The 18,112-nt window shown below is 36.0% G+C and overlaps 1 protein-coding gene across 4 annotated transcripts in view; it reads left to right on the top strand.

Annotated features, from left to right (window-relative positions):
* The window catches only part of LOC130804737 (uncharacterized), a 28,445-nt gene extending 18,716 nt beyond the window's left edge, over nucleotides 1–9,729 (top strand). For all 4 annotated transcript variants that reach the window (XM_057669291.1, XM_057669290.1, XM_057669292.1 and 1 more), the window contains 15 exons: nucleotides 84–221; nucleotides 2,611–2,775; nucleotides 2,868–2,930; nucleotides 3,024–3,131; nucleotides 3,253–3,336; nucleotides 3,431–3,478; nucleotides 4,976–5,050; nucleotides 5,636–5,731; nucleotides 5,867–5,947; nucleotides 6,044–6,115; nucleotides 7,440–7,484; nucleotides 7,567–7,650; nucleotides 8,520–8,623; nucleotides 8,713–8,874; nucleotides 8,998–9,729. In XM_057669291.1, the coding sequence (XP_057525274.1) occupies nucleotides 84–221; nucleotides 2,611–2,775; nucleotides 2,868–2,930; nucleotides 3,024–3,131; nucleotides 3,253–3,336; nucleotides 3,431–3,478; nucleotides 4,976–5,050; nucleotides 5,636–5,731; nucleotides 5,867–5,947; nucleotides 6,044–6,115; nucleotides 7,440–7,484; nucleotides 7,567–7,650; nucleotides 8,520–8,623; nucleotides 8,713–8,866 (1,317 nt within the window). In that variant the 3' untranslated portion in view covers nucleotides 8,867–8,874; nucleotides 8,998–9,729. The remainder of the gene's footprint in view (nucleotides 1–83; nucleotides 222–2,610; nucleotides 2,776–2,867; nucleotides 2,931–3,023; nucleotides 3,132–3,252; nucleotides 3,337–3,430; nucleotides 3,479–4,975; nucleotides 5,051–5,635; nucleotides 5,732–5,866; nucleotides 5,948–6,043; nucleotides 6,116–7,439; nucleotides 7,485–7,566; nucleotides 7,651–8,519; nucleotides 8,624–8,712; nucleotides 8,875–8,997) is intronic.
* The last annotated feature ends 8,383 nt before the right edge of the window (nucleotides 9,730–18,112 follow it).

Raw genomic sequence — 18,112 nt, 5'->3', positions numbered from 1 at the left:
ACGCTGAGGATGCTATCTAAGGATATCACCATAATAGATCTATATTTAAGTGAACCTTTCATCTTTTCATTGTTATTTTTCAGGTTGCAAATAAGTTATATCCTTTGTCGTCAATTTCCCTGCAAATAGAAGAATTTGCAAAGGAGAAGCTGCTATCTGTGGTCGATTCACTTGATTCTGCTACTGAGGGCACTGAAAATTCTAATATTCAATGGAAAAAGGTGTGATACTTTCCAATTTTTATCTGTTTCTCAATTATGATCGCTTGTGATTGACCCTTGATTGAAAACATCCGTTATTAGGATAGGTATAGGTACACTTGATGTCCTTACTTTGTCGAGGTGTACGCCACTTTAGTGGGACTGGAGCAATGTAATGTTGTGATTCCTCCACTATCCAAACTTTGGTACTTGTGTTGAACACACCTATGTTTCTAAGTGCCAACTTGGCCATTTTGTGAAAAACTCCTTCAATTTTACTCCAAATGAAGTGTTGAGGTGTCCATACTTGTTTCAGAGGTCCAAAGGATCTGATAGAGAGGTACTGTTACTTGAGTTGACTCAAAAAAATTTGAGTAGTGTGATGGTTATCTGGATAGGTATATACATTCGATGTCCATCCATCACTGCTCTTTCACAAGCTACACTAATATGGATAAACATAAAGAAATGGAAGTAGTGATGAAACTTTATGTGAAAATTCAAATGTGGAGGAGAATCATTGATAAATGAATAAGTGGAACTTTTAGAAACTTTGATGTTTGTATGCTTAACTTTGAGACGAATAAATTTCCACCGTTACCATGAACAATTGAACAACTTATGTTGTACGTCAGCAGGTATTGCATACATTTATTCTCTTAAATGTAGAAGTCACCCTGAAATTCATATAAGTCGATCACTGCAAGTAACTCTTGGGAAGTAGAAAGTTAACTTTTATGTGATTAAAGGTGACATTTATGAATTTGTGATGACTAAGCCTGAAACGTACAATTACATCAGTTGCATATAAAGTAAATTCTAACTAGAAAAGCAGGTACCTTTGCTTGGGCTGCTGTTCATTTCTCTGCTTTAGCCTTTGCTGTTTTAGGTTTTTTCCCTGTGAATTATTGGTTTTCTATTTTTTTTTAGAATTTTACGTTTATTTTTTAAAATCTTGACGTAAATAATTTCTGTGAAGTCAGATTTTAAAAAGTTTCTGTTGCTTAATTGTTTTATTGAGGCTAAAGGAAATGTTTCTATTTTGGACTATGTTTTAGTGGTTCTTCTCCAATTTATTTGTATATTATATATATTAGGACCTGCTTTTTCAGTTTTGCATTTAAATCCTTAAATGACCTTAGTGCTTGTGATGTTTATGCTTTTTTAGATTCTTTCAAATTAATACTTCTAATTATAATCATTGTTAACAGTCGACAAGGTCGATGTTATAAGAAAGAGTATATCTGGAAAGAATAAATGAAAACTTAGATCACTTCTCCTCAAGCTTAACAAAAGCTTTTTCGTACTATTATGAGGCTAACCTTAGAGTGGTTCAAAATTATGTCTTTGGGTAGAGATGTTAGCGTTGTTCTAGACAGCATTTGGTTATATGCTTATACATCTGGGCTATTCAGGACTATCACTTCAAAGAAGGATCTTTTCAGAAGGATAGTAACTGAATAAAGCTCGCTAAAAAGAAATAAGGTTAAATAAATTTGCTGATTAAAAGCAGGTACTTGAATGAAAGTCTTTTAGAAAAGACAAGCTTGTATGCTGCTAGATGTTTATTTTTCCAAACACAACTTCTTAAGCTTCTACAATCTCAGAAATGCAATTTTTCGTATAAAACTGCTGTATACATTATACAATGTGAACCCTGGAATTAGATATATGTCATAACAAAGCACATTGACAAAGCAGACAATGTAGCTTATGATTGAGGTTGTAATGAGATGATTCATATACATTCCTTAAAATTGAAATTTGTCCCATTTGAGGTTGCACACTTATTGATGCACTAATTTTAATCATTAATTACTCTAATTGTGCATAAAAATTATAAATAGTTTGTATTAGTAAAATTTACATTGTGGTGAATCAAACAAGATCTCACTTGACTATGTTTTAACTTAAAGATTTAGAATTTATTATAAACCAAGTACCTTACTTGATGAATAGTGTCAAATTTCAAATGGGACAAATTGATAAGTTCTATAGGTGGGAGTATAATATTTTAAAAGGATAATAGATTTTGGTGAAGGTTTATTCATGCAAATGAAGACTGAAGCTCAAGAGTTGAAATAAGAAAATTGTAAGTTGATAAGTACTTTGGTAATAATCTCTCCTATCATTCATTGAAAGACCTTCCAAGGACATGATTGCAAATATGCTTCTTATCCCAGAAATGACTGATTTATATTCATGGTTGGAGATGCACTTTAGTTTACACTTTTCTAAACATTTTTAGTTCCTTTTTCATGTCTTCTTGAGGTAATGTATCCGGAATCTGCTATTGAATTTTAAATGATGTCTTTTAGCTTCGGTGAAATTGAATCATTACTGTTCGTATTTGATCTGAATTATGAGTCTGATGTGGTTGTGCTTGTGTATTTTGTTTTGAGTTAATCAGAATACTGAATCAGTGTTGGCTGCTAAAGATCAAATGTCGGGGGAAGTAATGGCTACAGACCCCTCTGCGCATACTTCCCAATCTTGTTCCCCTGGAAGTATTGCTGACACTTCTGTGTCTGATGCACAACGATGCATGTCACTGTATTTTGCCCTGTGTACTAAGGTTCACATTTTCGCACAATTTTTTTTCATTTATTTCTGGGCAGGTAATGAATAATAGACCATTTACGCTTTTTGATCAATCTTGGGTTGCAGAAACATTCTCTTCTTCGTCAAATATTCATCATTTTTAGAAGCTCGCCGGAGTCTGTGAGACAAGTATGTACAAATTATGCATGTGTTTTCTATTAGACATGATATGGACGTATTTCTATTGCTTATTTTCTTATTTTCATCATATTTATTGTACAGGCTGTTCATAGCCACATGCCTATTCTTATTCGGACTATGGGTGCATCACCAGCCCTTCTTGAGATTATCTCTGATCCCCCTGATGGAAGTGAGAAACTTCTGATGCAGGTTTTCTGGGGTTTATTATACCCAATATTTTATTTAAAATTGTTTTATATTATGTGGGGCTAAGGGGATTGAAGATGGCCTACGACTCTTCACTGAGGCGCACAGTTTTTTCTCGCATTAGGTTTTGCATACTCTCACGGATGGCAGAGTTCCTTCAGCAGAATTGATTTCTACAATTAAGACACTTTATGAGACCAAGATAAAGGTGAATTCTTATTTTGTCCCAATTGTTTTGCATCTCTTTTACTTTCAAGCAGCAGGAAAACATACTAATGCATCTTTACAATTGAATGATACAGGATATGGAGATTCTGTTTCCAATATTGTCTTTTCTACCGAAAGAAGAGGTTGTTTTTGACATTTATGTTTTCCCTCATTTTCTCTTGTGTTCCTGTTATTCATATTATTCATCAATGTAACTAGAAAATTCTGTTCATTTGAATTTGCTGGGACACTAGTGTTCTTTTATGTTTTATTTTATTTGGCAATCAGACATTTTTGATCACTGGAAAGAAAAGGCAGACAAAAAAAAAAAAAAAAAAAAGAAACTCACACCAAAGCTAAACCATAATACATAAAGCATATCAGTGTTTAACCTATCCTTATATTACTTCGACACAACAACTTATTTCTGCTGGCACGTATATGTGTCCAAGTGTCAACCTTAGGTTGTAATAGGCCTGAGGAGTGCTTAGGCACTAAGGATCCCATAGCCTAGGCTTTAGGTTTCAAGAAAAGGCGCGCAAAACCTAGAAAATATAATTTGAAAACAATTAGAGGAAAATAAAGAAGAGGAAATTTTTTTTAAAAAGGACGAGAATATAACTGCTGGCTGCCCGCATCAAATTAGTTTTTTTGGATTAAGAAAGAAAGACACTCCTAAGGCAACCGACTTAAGGACTCAACTATTCTATCCCATCACCCCTAGGTGCTCGTCTTACGCACGGTTTTTAAACTAAGTGACAGACTAGTCTACTTTGGAAAAATTCCATAATTTTGATTCAAATGAAGTGTCAAATATCCTACTCATGTCCGAACTTCTAGGATTCGACATGGGTGTTGAGGTAAAAATGAAGAGTCTGAGTAACATATACCTATCTCACCTTCTAAGAAGTGTTAATAGGCTTTCATATGCAAAAATTTAGCTATACTAATAACATATAATCTTGAATCAAGAGCCTCTTCAGAAGAGTGGACACTGCCTGTTCATAAAGACAGCCAGCAATAGCTTTAAATTTTCTTGATGAGCTTTTTGGGTGGCTCAAAAATGTGATCAATAATTTTGCATATTTGAGAGAATTACTTCCACCGCCTGTAGTCTTCGAGCATATGAGAATAACTTTACAGTCCATTTCTATTCTTTATCTTAAATTTTATTCACAAGGGCTTATATTCCACACTTACGTCATCTTTTCAGGAGTTTGTATAATGAAGTAGCATCACAATCTAACTACTGTGCATTAACACCTAGAATTTTTTGTAACCTTTTGGCTGAATAAGAGGCTGGAGCTGCTCACTTCTATACCATGGAATATTAGAGTGATGCGTTAACTCAGGGGCTTCTAGAAATTCGAGAGCACCTGTCTCATCTTTCTTGTTTTTCATGATCACCTTTGCTTAAATCCTTTTTCATATTATGGGCCTCAACTGGAATTAATCTTGTGCAGATACATTCCTCAAAAAAAAAAAAAATCTTGCCTGCCAAGTCACCCTTTTTCATTCTACCTGTATTTATAAGGCCTTTTCCATCTCCAAAATTTTTAAATATGCCCTTTCCATCATTTTTTGTGGCTTAGTCGCTTAGATAATAATTGGGTTAATTATTTTTTACTCTGTATTATCAGGTGTTGAGGGTCTTTCCTCACGTTATTCATCTCCCACAAGAGAAGTTCCAGGCTGCTCTTGCACGCTTGCTGCAGGTATGTTCTCCTTCCAACTAAATCTACTTTTCCTGGGGGATCATTAAAGCATTAGAAATGGTGGCTTGCTAATCATCATTGCTTCCCTTGTATCATCTCAACTAAAGATAAATTCAGGAGAAAAGGAAATTCCTTTTGCTCAGTGCTGTGGTTTGTTTCTGAATAGCTGCTTTAGCCTTTAGATCTTCCTTTGTGCTGTTGTCATCTTACTGAAAAATTATGAAACTTGTTCGCTTTTGTGATTGGAAGTGGTTAATTATTCCGTCGTTGTATTGACCAATTTTTCGTCTTTGGAAGTATCATAGATCCTTTAGAACATGTGAAACTGAGCTTTTATAGAACAATTTCGGCTTGCTAGGTTTCTTATATTTAGCGATTTTCTCAGTCTCACCCGGGTATCAGTGAAAAATGCGAACAAAGTTAGAGCTATGGATGAAATGTAGTTAGGTTTGGAGAAGCATCAAGCACCTTAACCCTTGTTGTTTCTTGTCTACCTGACACAGCATGAACAAATTACCCATAAATGTCTGAGATCTGATACTTCTATGAATAATTATGTAACTTCTTGAGCTACTTTGTCTGCAGGGGCCAACTCCTTCTGGGCCTGTGTTAACACCATCAGAAATCTTAATTGCTATCCACAGCATAGATCCTGATAAAGACGGAATCCCTTTGAAGAAGGCACTTTTCTTACATAATATTTTTATTTATTTTAAAAGATGAGCCTTGACTGCTTTTATTATCGTCTGCTTACGCATAGATTATAGATTCCCACCCTAACTCTATCTAGCTTTTGTTTCTCATTATCCATTATAGGTTACTGATGCATGTAATGCTTGTTTTGAGCAAAGACAAATGTTCACACAGCAAGTGATTGCCAAAGTTCTGAACCAGCTGGTATGTTCTGGACAATCTTCGGGGCTTCTTGCTTTGCTTTTGTTTTGACCTTTAAACTTATGTATCATTTGGTTTCGTTTTCTTCTTTTCTTGTAGGTTGAACAAATTCCTCTTCCATTATTGTTCATGAGAACAGTTCTACAAGCAATTGGTGCTTTCCCAGCTTTGGTACGACTTATGAGGATTTTTTCTCTTCACACGTCTTTACTCATTTAATGTCTATATTCTTTCGACCTTCTAGCCCTTTGAAACTATGTTCTGTAATTCCTTTTCTAGACATCTTTATGAATTGGCTTCATAAAGGAATCCCAAACTCACTAAAACCTGTATTGTGGTCAGACTGATTTCATCCTTGAATTTCTATATTCTGAGATTTGTTAAATTCCAAACCAAAATTGTCGTTCCAAATCCGTCCTTCCACTTCTTTGGGAGGACCCTTGGAAGAGCCAGGTCCTTTACTTGTAACAGTCGAACAGGAACTTTTTATTTTTATTGCAGTTTAACAATCTTCAACTCCTGCATAGAATTCTATGCCACAAGGAATTGTAATCATCATCTTCTTCTTGAAACTGAGTTCCTTGGTTTTTTGAAAAGAAATGAGCAAATTTGACACACCTTAGCACCTTATCTGAAAAAAATGAAAGTATGACTACTGTTCATTAACATAACCAACACGACATTGGCACTTACATGGTCTGAGAAAAGTTAATAGGCTTTGAAATATATGCCTATAAGAATATGAAATGTAAATATCCCAGAAAAACTTTTTCCCTTAGAGAAATCTCGTAATATCATCGTTGAAGCCAAGTTTTTGGATAAAGCAACTTTTCTCAAGGTTTATTTGTCCAGTGAAAGAATAATTCTATATGATATCAACTTTGTGATATTGCAGGTTCCACCCATCATCATATTTCCCTCCTTTTCATCATATGTGAATAGGAAAAAACTTCACACAGCAACTAATAATATCAATGGATTGTGCTCTCACAATTTCAGCTAATGTGCACATTCATATTTTTTTAAGTTAGGTCAATAGAATAAAGACAAGATAAATCAAAAAAGAAAAGGTCGGCAGTTGATGTGTGTTAATACTTAATAGGGATCCACTAGATGGAAAAGATGGTGGTAGTGGTCTGTGTATTAGGTGGTTTGCAAAAGTTAATCTTAGTATTGTGGTTAGGGACAAAATCTGCCTTTGTTTCATTCTATGATTCTATAAGTTTTTATGTATTGATTGGTCATCATGTGAAATGTTCTTGGGACAACATTAATAAAAAATGGATTACATTATCATATGTTGTACCAGTAAACAGATATCTTCCAATAACTGAATTTACTCCTGCTTGCCAATCAACCTTAGAGTTTTATTTACAATCAAATCTTTGACTTGTTCATCAAACTAAGAGTTTTCATGAAATTGTCAGTGTTGCTACTACTGTTTCGTAGATTTCTTTGCGGAACATTCCATTAAAACACTTCTCTGACACTGTAGGTGGACTTCATAATGGACATACTTTCTCGGCTTGTAAGCAAGCAGGTACCAGTTTTAACAAGGAATTGCCCTAATATTAGTTTTTTTTTGTTATCTTAAAGTGTATGATTGGCTCTTTGTCTAACAGATATGGAAATACCCGAAGTTATGGGTAGGATTCCTCAAATGTGTGCAATTGACACAGCCACATTCTTTTATAGTGTTGCTTCAGGTACGGCAAATTAATTAATATCTGGCTCCATGTTTTTTATGGACCGTCTATTTAAGCAATATGGTAAACTTTCTTTTTGAAAAACGTGTGCCGTTTTCTATAATGGAAAAAAGCATTGAAGAAAAATTATGATCGAACCACTACATTAAAATAGTTGTATGCAAAGCTCGAGTGCAACATAAGAATAACCATTTGGCTACTGGGAATGCATATTATAGTAGCATCTCAGTTCCTCCTGCTACCCAGTATGCAGAGAGAAAACAACTTATTAAATTTTTAGTTCTTCGCTTCCAAATGTTCTTTTCTCCTCTTAATAAAATTTAAGATCCTTAGCTCATTGATTTATGTCTTCTTGTTGAATGATCTTGAAGAACAACCCTAGGTTTTAGCCTTCTTTGATACTCCCTTTGTCCCATTGAGTTTGCACTTTGTGCCATATGACCCAAAAAACTTTCACATATTTGAGTGATATGGTGCAAACTCAAAGGGGCAAAGGAAATACATATGTGCAGAGTTTCTATAAGTTGTGAACTAGAAAAGCGAGCTCTTGATACTAGTTATGTTTGTCGCCATCAGTACCATGTTAGTCGTATTATTGCATTGGAAGTTTGCCGTCTCCTTTTCTATGATTGCAGTTTTTTGTTATATCATTGGATTGTGAGGATATTAATTTGAAGTTAATTAAAATTTCATATGGATGATAAATCACATTGGAAGTCAGCTGTAGAAGTATAGCGTTCATATGGTCTGACATAGGTTCTGTTCAAAGCAGATGTGACCCTTATATGATGCTAGGAGTGTAATTGGCAAATATCTTTTGTTTTTATGCTTTTGGAGTTCTGCTTTGATTTATTGGTATTTCTTTCCAGCTACCACAAGCTCAGCTTGAAGCTGCTCTGAATAAAATTCCAGCACTGAAGGCACCACTAGCTACGCATGTAAACGAACAGGACATAAAATCTACACTCCCGAGGTTTATCCTAAACAATGTTTTATTTTGGCGACTAATTATGCCGCAAGATCCTAGACTAACGAGAATTATGATTGGACATCTCAAATTAGGTCTGTTCTTATGGTACTTGGCATCGCGTCTGAATCTCAAGCTCCAAGTCAGTCACAATCAGGCCAACCGGAGGCTGGTGGGGATGCAGTTAGCTCTGATAAGGATGTTGTCACAGAGAAGAGTAAAGAAGCATCTGGTGGGAGTGGGAGCTAACAGACATGGTAATAGTGCTTGTAATAAAATTAGTTAGTTGCATTCAACTCAAGCTATTTCCATAAATGAAGTTAGTTTTTCTAATTGAAATCTAACGACTAATTTTTCGGCATGGTGATAATTATTGTTAGATGAACTTGGGTATGAAAACCGTCCTCCCGTATGAGTATGCATGAAATTGCTGTTGGCAAATTGTCAACTATAAGACTTGTCATATATAGAGATATTATGAAAGCGATCTTTTGGGTTGGACTTTATGAAGACTTCATCAAAAGAAAATCGGAATGTGATGTGTGAGTTGTCAGTGCGAATGTCCAGTATCCTCCATTGCAAATGGGCTTAGGAAGGCTGATAAAGGAGTACAAACAGTGTGTTATGGGAGTTTGTCCCCTCTTAATTATGGAGTACAGGAGACGATACTACCGTCCCTTGTATTGTTGATTAGTTGTAAACTTGTACCTTCTACCTAAAATTATCGAAAAGATAAAAAGGCATTTCACAATATGTATTTTCTAATGCAGCGGTTGTAATTTTCACTTAGTTTTGCTTGTTCTACTCCACATAATTTACATGGAAGAAATCTTATGAGTAATTAATTTTACTAATTGGTGTTAAAAAGTACTTCATAATACTGGGTTGATTGAGTTCATGTTTTATAAGATCGTTCCGTGTAGCGAATCAGGATAGATAAAATTTTGTTGATAAACCAAAACCGAATCCAAAAGGTAGAGACCAACAATCTTGAATTACCTTAATCTTGCTATAAGGTATCGTCTTTGGCTCCTTGCCTTTATGCCTACCGACTTGGTTGAAGGAAATTGTATACCCACCAAAGAGTGAAAATTTGAAAAAAAAAAAGACAATTAAACAACTTATTTCTCAAAATACGCTCCGTGAAAACTTAATTCTCAAAGTAAGCGTCCGTACATCCAAGCTTAGCCTCAGGGATCACTCGCTGTTACTAACAGCGACTTTAAAAAAAAAATGTATTTATTTATTTATTTTTTTAAGTCGCTGTTAATAACAGCGACTTAATGCGTTTTAAGTTTTCAGTTTTCAGTTACTTCCTTATTCCAGCTGACGAGGTGAAGGAGTTACCAGTTAACCTTAAAGTCGTTGTTACTAACAGCGACTTTGGGCTTTTAATTTTTTTTTCTCTTTTGCTGTTACTAACAGTGACTCTTGCCAAACCTAGGTTTGGATGTACAGACGCTTATTTTGGGAAATAAGTTTTCACGGAACTTATTTTGGGAAATAAGTTGTTTAATTGTCTTATTTTTTTCAAACGTTCCGTTAGGAAGATATCAAAAAAAAATTACTCAAAATGAGCTTTTGAAAATGTTATTTTTTAAAATAAGCGTCTTCTTGTCCACTAGTGGAAAAAAACGTATTTGCTGCTCATCATTTGCTGCGGTTGGCTAGTGATCGCAACAAATAATCGTTGTAATATTGTATACAACACGGTTCTTCATCACAGCCCGCCATTTTTTTCACAAAACTCGACTACATACACAACGTTTCCTCTTCTCAAACCCATTGAAAAACCGTTCGTGCATTTGCTTGTTCTATTGTGTTCATCTTCATTTTCATTCACAAACCCAGAAATCAAACTGTTGTTCACAAACCGTTGTTCATTCAAAACCGTTGATCTACTGTGTTCATTCAAAAACCGTTGTTCACAAACGTTTGCTTGCTGTTTCGTGCATTTGCTTGTTCATCTGCGTGTGTGTGCATTCTTCAAAACCATTTGAAACCAAAGGCATTTGCTTGTTTTTCTTCAAAACTCACGAATTAAGGTATTATTTCTCTTTTTTATATGATTTTTCATCTTCAAAACTTATGTCGATTGTTCATCTTCTTTATTCGTTTATTCACTGATTTGTTTTTTGAAGTTTTTCTAATTTTGCTGTTGTTGTGACCTTTTAATTGTTATTCAACCAAAATTTTGTTGGCTGTCGCAGCTTGCTTCTGTCTTGCTTCATGGTGAATCACGTTTATTGTAGTACATGATGATAGATACTACTTACTAGATAGACTATGGCATGTATTGTGATTTGGTTATAGTTGTGTTAGAGAACTACCCACTTGTGATCATCGTAGAATTAAAATTGTGATTTAACATTTCGTAAAGGTGCAAAGTCATGAATTTGATTACCTTATAATTAAAGTTTGACAGAAATGCTTGTAATTAATACACAATGTTCCTCATGTGATTCACAAAGAATCAACAATTCAAACTATATACTTCTATATTAATGTTTATTAATATGATTAAAAGGAAAAAGATAAAGGAACTAGGGCTCGTCTTATCTAAACTACAATAATGTTTCATCATTTCAATATTTATTTATGTTTCTTGATTTTTTTAGCAATATGTAATATGTAATTGTATAAATCAAAAAATGTGCTCTTATACTTATATCAAATGTCGTTTTATATAATTGAAGGTGTTTTTTTTTTCACTTGAGTTTCACATTATAGCTATATAAAGAGTATAAACAAACTTAGGAGTATTAAAGCTAATTTAGTGTTAGTTATTTTATCGTGTATTGAATAGATTGTATTATTTTAAGATATTTCTATTTTCTATTCAAATTTACTCTATTTATTCTCTTTATTATTTATATTTTGAATGTTATATTTCTAAGGTTATACAATGTTAATTATTCAAAGTATATATTTTTAGGAATGTGGTTTGTTGTTTATTATTTATATTGTGGTTTGTGGTTTGTTAATTAATTATTTGCATATTTAGTAAATATGTTTGTTATAAATAAGTATATATGTTTAAAAATTGTGTATTAATTTTGTTTTGAATCAATTAATCACATTAATTAGGATGACAAACGATCGTTCTTGGATGTATGGAAGCATTGAATCGTCGGAATTTATTGATGGCGTATTAGAATTTTGTAGTATTGCGGTTGAACATCAAGTTAGGACGGGGGGAGTTGGTTTTTATTGCCCATGTGTCAGTTGCGGCAATGTATCAAAGGTAGATAGTGTTGATATCCTTAGGGAGCATATACTTCGACGTGGGTTTAGGCCTCAATATCATGTTTGGGTTTGGCATGGTGAGGAGGGAGTTTACAAAGAGAAAAGTGTTGTTGAGGACGTCAATAATGTGGCCGATGTCAATGAGGATGTAGTAGATCATGTTGATGGGTATGAGACAGATGAAGAGAATGTCGATGAGGATGTGGATCGTGTTGATGAGATGATGGAGGGAGTCGAGGATGAGTTAGGAAAACGTCTTCGTGTTTTTGACTTGTTGACAGAGGCTTTTCAAAAGCCTTTGTACCCTGAATGTACAAAGTTCACCAAACTAACAGCAGTGATGACAATTTTCAACATTAAGTCAAAGTTCAATTGGAGTGACGCTAGTTTCACAATGTTATTAGAAGCGTTAGGTGAGATGCTTCCTGAGGGAAATGAACTTCCAAAGTCGACATATTATGCCAAAAAGCTCATGTGTCCTTTCGGCTTAGAGTACCAGAAGATTCATGCGTGTCCGAATGATTGTGTGTTGTATCGGAATGAAAACGAGAACTTAGAAGAGTGTCCTAGGTGTGGGTTTTCGTGCTACAAGCGTAAAGGGGCTTGGGATGCTAAAGGGCCCCCGGCTAAGGTATTGTGGTATCTTCCAATAATACCTAGATTCAAGCGCTTGTTTTCTATAAAGAAAGATGCGTTAAATTTGAGGTGGCATGCAGATAGGGTGAAGAAAGGTCACTTGCTCACACATCCATCTGATTCTCCGGAGTGGAAGAGTATTGATAGGTTGCATAAGACTTTTGCGGATGAGGTTCGTAATTTAAGGCTCGGACTGTGTACGGATGGAATGAACCCATTCGGCAATCTTAGTTCTCAACATAGTACTTGGCCGGTACTTTTAGTGATCTATAATTTGCCACCTTGGTTGTGTATGAAGCGTAAGTACATAATGCTTTTGCTTCTTATCTCAGGTCCTAAACAACCTGGCAATGACATAGATGTGTATCTTGCACCTCTCGTTGAGGATTTGACAAAAATGTGGGATGAAGGCGTTTCAGTGTTTGATGCATATGCTAATGAGGATTTCACCTTGCGTGCAATGCTTTTATGCACCGTTAATGATTTTCCGGCGTATGGCAACTTATCGGGGTATAACAACAAAGGGAAGAAAGCATGCCCAATATGTATCGATGACATGGAATCCACGTGGATTCCTAAGTGCAAACACGTATTCATGCACCATCGAAAGTTCCTCCCACGAGACCACCAATATCGTAAGAAGAAGAAGTTGTTCAACGGGGAGGTTGAGGACCGTGTAGCTCGTCGACCGTTGACCGGTTATGAGGTTTATGAACAGGTTAAGGGAGTTGAGACTGTATTTGGTAAAACGGGGCAAGTGCAAGGGGGTGAAGACCGATTATGGAAAAAAGAATCAATCTTTTGGAAGCTTCCATATTGGAGAGATCTACAGGTTAGGCATTGTCTTGACGTTATGCATATAGAGAAAAATGCATGCGTTGCCATACTCGGGACTCTTATGAACATTCCGGGTAAGACAAAAGATGTTAGGGCCGTGCGAGATTGGTTTGAATGTAAGGATCTTCGTCCGGAGTTGTGGGCACATGTTAAGGTGAGTAAGAAAAGAAATAGAGCTGATGAAGTTGGTGGCAGTAAGAATAAGATGAGTAATGACAAAGTTTATTTGCCTCCAGCTTGCTACACATTGTCCAAAGCAGAGAAGCGGACATTTTGTGAGTGCTTGTATGGCATTAAGGTTCCGTCTGGGTACTCATCCAACATGAAGAGATTTGTGAGCCTAAATGGTGAGCTGAAGTTGGGAAGTATGAAATCTCACGATTGCCAAGTAATGATGCAAGTGTTCTTACCAATTGCAATCCGTGGAATACTGCCAAAACATGTGAGATATGCTATTACCGAGATATGTTCGTTCTTCAACACAATTTGTAGTAAAGTTCTTGATCCCTTTAAACTTGATGCACTTCAACTCGACGTGATTGTAACTTTATGCAAGTTTGAGATGTATTTTCCACCTTCTTTCTTTGACATAATGGTTCATCTTATTGTCCATCTCGTTCGTGAGATCAAGCTTTTGGGTTCAGTTTTTTTAAGGTGGTGTTATCCTTTTGAAAGACACATGGGTGTTTTACAAAACAAGGTGAGGAATCCAGCACAACCCGAGGGGAGTATGATTCAAGGCACTGTGAGCGATGAGATTAGTAACTTTATAGCCGAGTATTTGGCCATGGCAAAGCCTATTGGACTTCCCACCTCTAGACATGAAGGAAGGCTTGAGGGAAAAGGAACAATTGGCTCCAAATCGGTCACACCTCCTCGAGAAAGCCTTCTACAAGCACACTTGTATGTGTTGCATCATATTCCGGAAGTTCATCCTTTTTTGAGTGAGCATTTTGATATATTGCGCGCAAAACATCCTTCTGAAGGGGATAGGGCATTGATGCAGTTGCATAACAAGACGTTTATTAATTAGTTTCATAATCGAGTAATATGCGAAGAACTCAAGGGTGTATCCGAAATTGTTAAGTGGTTAGCTTTTGGTCCTCGTGATGATGTCAACAAATATGAGGGTTACGATGTCAATGGCTTCACATTTTGGACTGAGGGTCAAGACCATAAGTCATCGTATCTACAGAATAGTGGGGTTTCTATTTTGGCGTCATCTACATTTTACGCGAGTGCGAAGGATCAAGCGTCGGTTGATGCTAAATTGGTATACTACGGGCGGGTACATGAAATATGGGAGCTTGACTACTCTACTTTCAATATTGGTCTTTTCAAATGTAAGTGAGTAGATAATAATCGACGATGCATTAAAAATGACGACCCTTGTGGATTCACTCTTGTAGACTTAGCTCGTTTGCGTGATAGTGAGGAGCCATTCATACTAGCTACACAAGCCAAGCAAGTATTCTACATTGTCGACCCGTCTGATAAAAAATGGTCTATTGTTGTACCGGGAAAAAGAAGTATCCTTGGTATAGGTGATGTTGAGGATGAGGAAGAATATGATGCTTTTGAAGACTCCTCTCCCTTTATTTATCCAAAATCAGTGGATCAAGATGATGTAGATGATGTAGATGTTGGTTATATGCGTGTAGATCACACGGAAGGAATACATTTGAATTAAGTGATTCACAAGGTATGAATTTAAAGCTTTTTAAAGTTTTTTTGGCACTTGGTTTGTTTTGCATGAAACATTGCACATAACACTATTTGTTATATATTATTGTGTTGAACGTATTAGAATTGTTTTAGTCATATTCTTAATATTACTTAGCTTATGTTCTAATATATTTCTATTTATACTCTTTCAGGTACTGATATACAATGCATCTATTCAGAGACGAAATTGTCCCCGAGATTGAGACCTCGGATAATGAGCATCGTAGTTATGACAGCGAAGAAGACCAAATTGTGAGATACGAGCGTATGGCTGAAGACGCTCCACCGATTGACAATGATTTTGAAACTGAAGACGCCCCACCAATAGATGCTCCCACTACCAGTAAGAAAAGAAAAGGGCGAGTTCCTACAAAAAACCTCAAAGTCACAGAACCCATGCATTTGGAATACAATGCATTGGGTCAACCCTGCGGAAAATGGCGTAAGCAATATGGAAAACAAGTGGGTCTATGTATCCGCAAGCTTTCCATATTGCACGAATGGAACGAGGTTCTAGAGGGTTTGAAGAACTCTCTATGGCATGATACTGTAGTAAGCAACTTTACTATTTTTACTCATTTATTTTCATTTTAAAATTAATTTAATTGATTGTAAAAAATATAAATTTTTTTTGTAGAATCTTTTCCACATCGAGAGCGATGAGGACAAGAAGAATATGTTTCTTTCAGCTGTTGCTGAAAGATTCAGAGATTTCAAATCCAAGCTAGTAACTGGCTGGATTACGAAGAGTCGTGCCCGTACGACCAAAAAGGTCAAAACGGGAAACGAAGGTGGAGAGCAAGCACCTTCGAAGATGCCCTACGAAATATGGGGTCACATATCGAAGAGGGATTGGGAGGCCTTTGTTGCTAAAAGAACAACTCCCATAGAAGTTGTAAGTATTTCATATTATATTATAGTTTACCAATTTGAATTTACTTCTTTTGATTCAGTCATTAAACTAATACATGACATTCAATTTCTATTGATTAATTAGGAAAAGCGTGGTAAAGCTTCTGATTCTGCAAGCAAAAGAAAGTTTTACCATCACTTAGGCCAGAAAAACGTACGATGAGGTCCGAAAAGAGTGGGTGGATGCGGGTTTATACCCCAATCAAAGTTCATCCACGCCCTCATCTACGACTACCTCCGCATCCGTGAATACTCATGCTGGAGATCGGGTGCGTGATTGGTATTGCGGGCTTCATTCTCGAGATGCAAGTGGTAAATTTACCATTAATGATCCGGGAACGAAGAAGGTTGCTGATGCTGTGGTGAGTTTTTGAAATTATTAAGTATATTCTTCATTTGTTTTGTATTATTTGGCTTTGATGTACTTATACTAATTGCTATATATGTCACTTTTTATTTGAACAGATGGGCTGGAAGGAAAAAGAAGCTACGGGGGAGTTCACCCCAAGAGGCAATGTTGACGCATTGCATATGGTCTTAGGGAAAGACCACAGTGGGCGGGTAGTCGGAAAAGAAGGCGTCCGCGTGGGGTTACAGAAGGCATTCGGCAAAGAGTGTGTTGCTACTCAATCCCGAACGGCACTGCAGGAAGAAGCAGCAACCCTCCGAGTGGAGATTACGAAGGACGTTCTCGCCAAGCTGGCCGCCGTGTTGCAGAAGATGGGAGCACCCATTGTGGACTTGGCAAACCTGATTGTTGAGGATCAGAAAAGTCAACATGGGGATACTAACGCTTTGGTCGAGCCAACACCCGAGCCCATTACCCCCGTAGCACCCCAGCTCATTACTAATACCCCTGAAGGGGAAAACACCACACCGGAGAACATAAACTTCGTTGCTCAAAATCCGGAGCCAACTACGGAGCCAGTGCTACAGGTACATAGTTTTTAAATATATAAGCACTTATTAATTTAAAATTTTATTATGATGCTTATTATACTTGTAATACCCCAGATTTAACTTGAAAAAGGATTGATAGACTACTCATATCAATAAGGTGCATTTTCTTTTCTAGGGAGCCCATTTGCTAAGAACTCCACAGTTAAGCGTGCTTGGTGGGGAGCAATCTTAGGACGGGTGACCTCCTGGAAAGTGTTCCCGAGTGCGCACGAGTAAGGCCAAAGTGCGCTGGAAAGACTTGTGTTGGTTTGTGGGGCCAGTCTACAGTCTCCATGAGTATTCACCAGCGATCCGAGGAGTCGAGGTGTTACACAAAAAAACCGCAGCAAACGATGTTTTTTCCACTAGTGGTCCGAGCCTAAAGTTAGATATGTTCGCTGTACTAACAGCAAATAAAGAAACTGGCCAAAAAAATTTAAAATTCTTTGTTCGCTGTTATTAATGGTGAACAAAAGGAGATAATATAATAGTATTGAAAGGGACAAAAAAAGTGAAAACATGTTTGTTCGCTGTTAGTAACAGTGAACAAAGAAACAGGCCAAAAAAAGTCAAAATTCTTTGTTCGTTATTATTAATAGCGAACAAAAGAGACAATATCATAGTATTAAAAGGGACAAAAAAAAGTAAAAACATGTTTGCTCGTTTTTTGTTCGTTATTACTAACAGCAAACAAACATATATTAATTTTTTAATCCCTTTCAACATTAGGACATTATTTCCTTTTTTGTTCGGTGTTAGTAATAGCGAACAAAGAATTTTTACTTTTTATAACCAGTTTCTTTGTTCGCTATTAGTACAACGAACATACATGAACTTAGGCTCGGGCAAACAGACGCTTATATCAAACATTAAAATTTTCAAAAGCTTATTTTGAGAAATTTTTTTTAATAATAAGCTTATATTTTTCTATCTTTCTATTAAAAAAGCCTTTTATTTCAAATTGTCCTCTATGGCTTATGTAAGATTAGAATTGGAAAATTTCACATGGTAGCATTATGAAACGCCAGTGATAGCACTTTTGTAAGAATTTTTCACATGTTAACATCCAATTTATGCACTATATAACTGCCGTAGCATTTTCTGTTAAATTCTTATTAATTTCTGTTTAATTCACCATTTTGTAAGATTTTTCCACATGGTAGCATCCAGTTTATGCTCACAAATGTTTAATTCACCATT

The sequence above is a fragment of the Amaranthus tricolor genome, chromosome 17, assembly GCF_026212465.1.
Source record: "Amaranthus tricolor cultivar Red isolate AtriRed21 chromosome 17, ASM2621246v1, whole genome shotgun sequence".
Taxonomy (NCBI): Eukaryota; Viridiplantae; Streptophyta; class Magnoliopsida; order Caryophyllales; family Amaranthaceae; genus Amaranthus; species Amaranthus tricolor.
The sequence above is the reverse complement of the archived record's forward strand: the minus strand, read 5'-3'. Positions and strand labels throughout refer to the sequence as shown.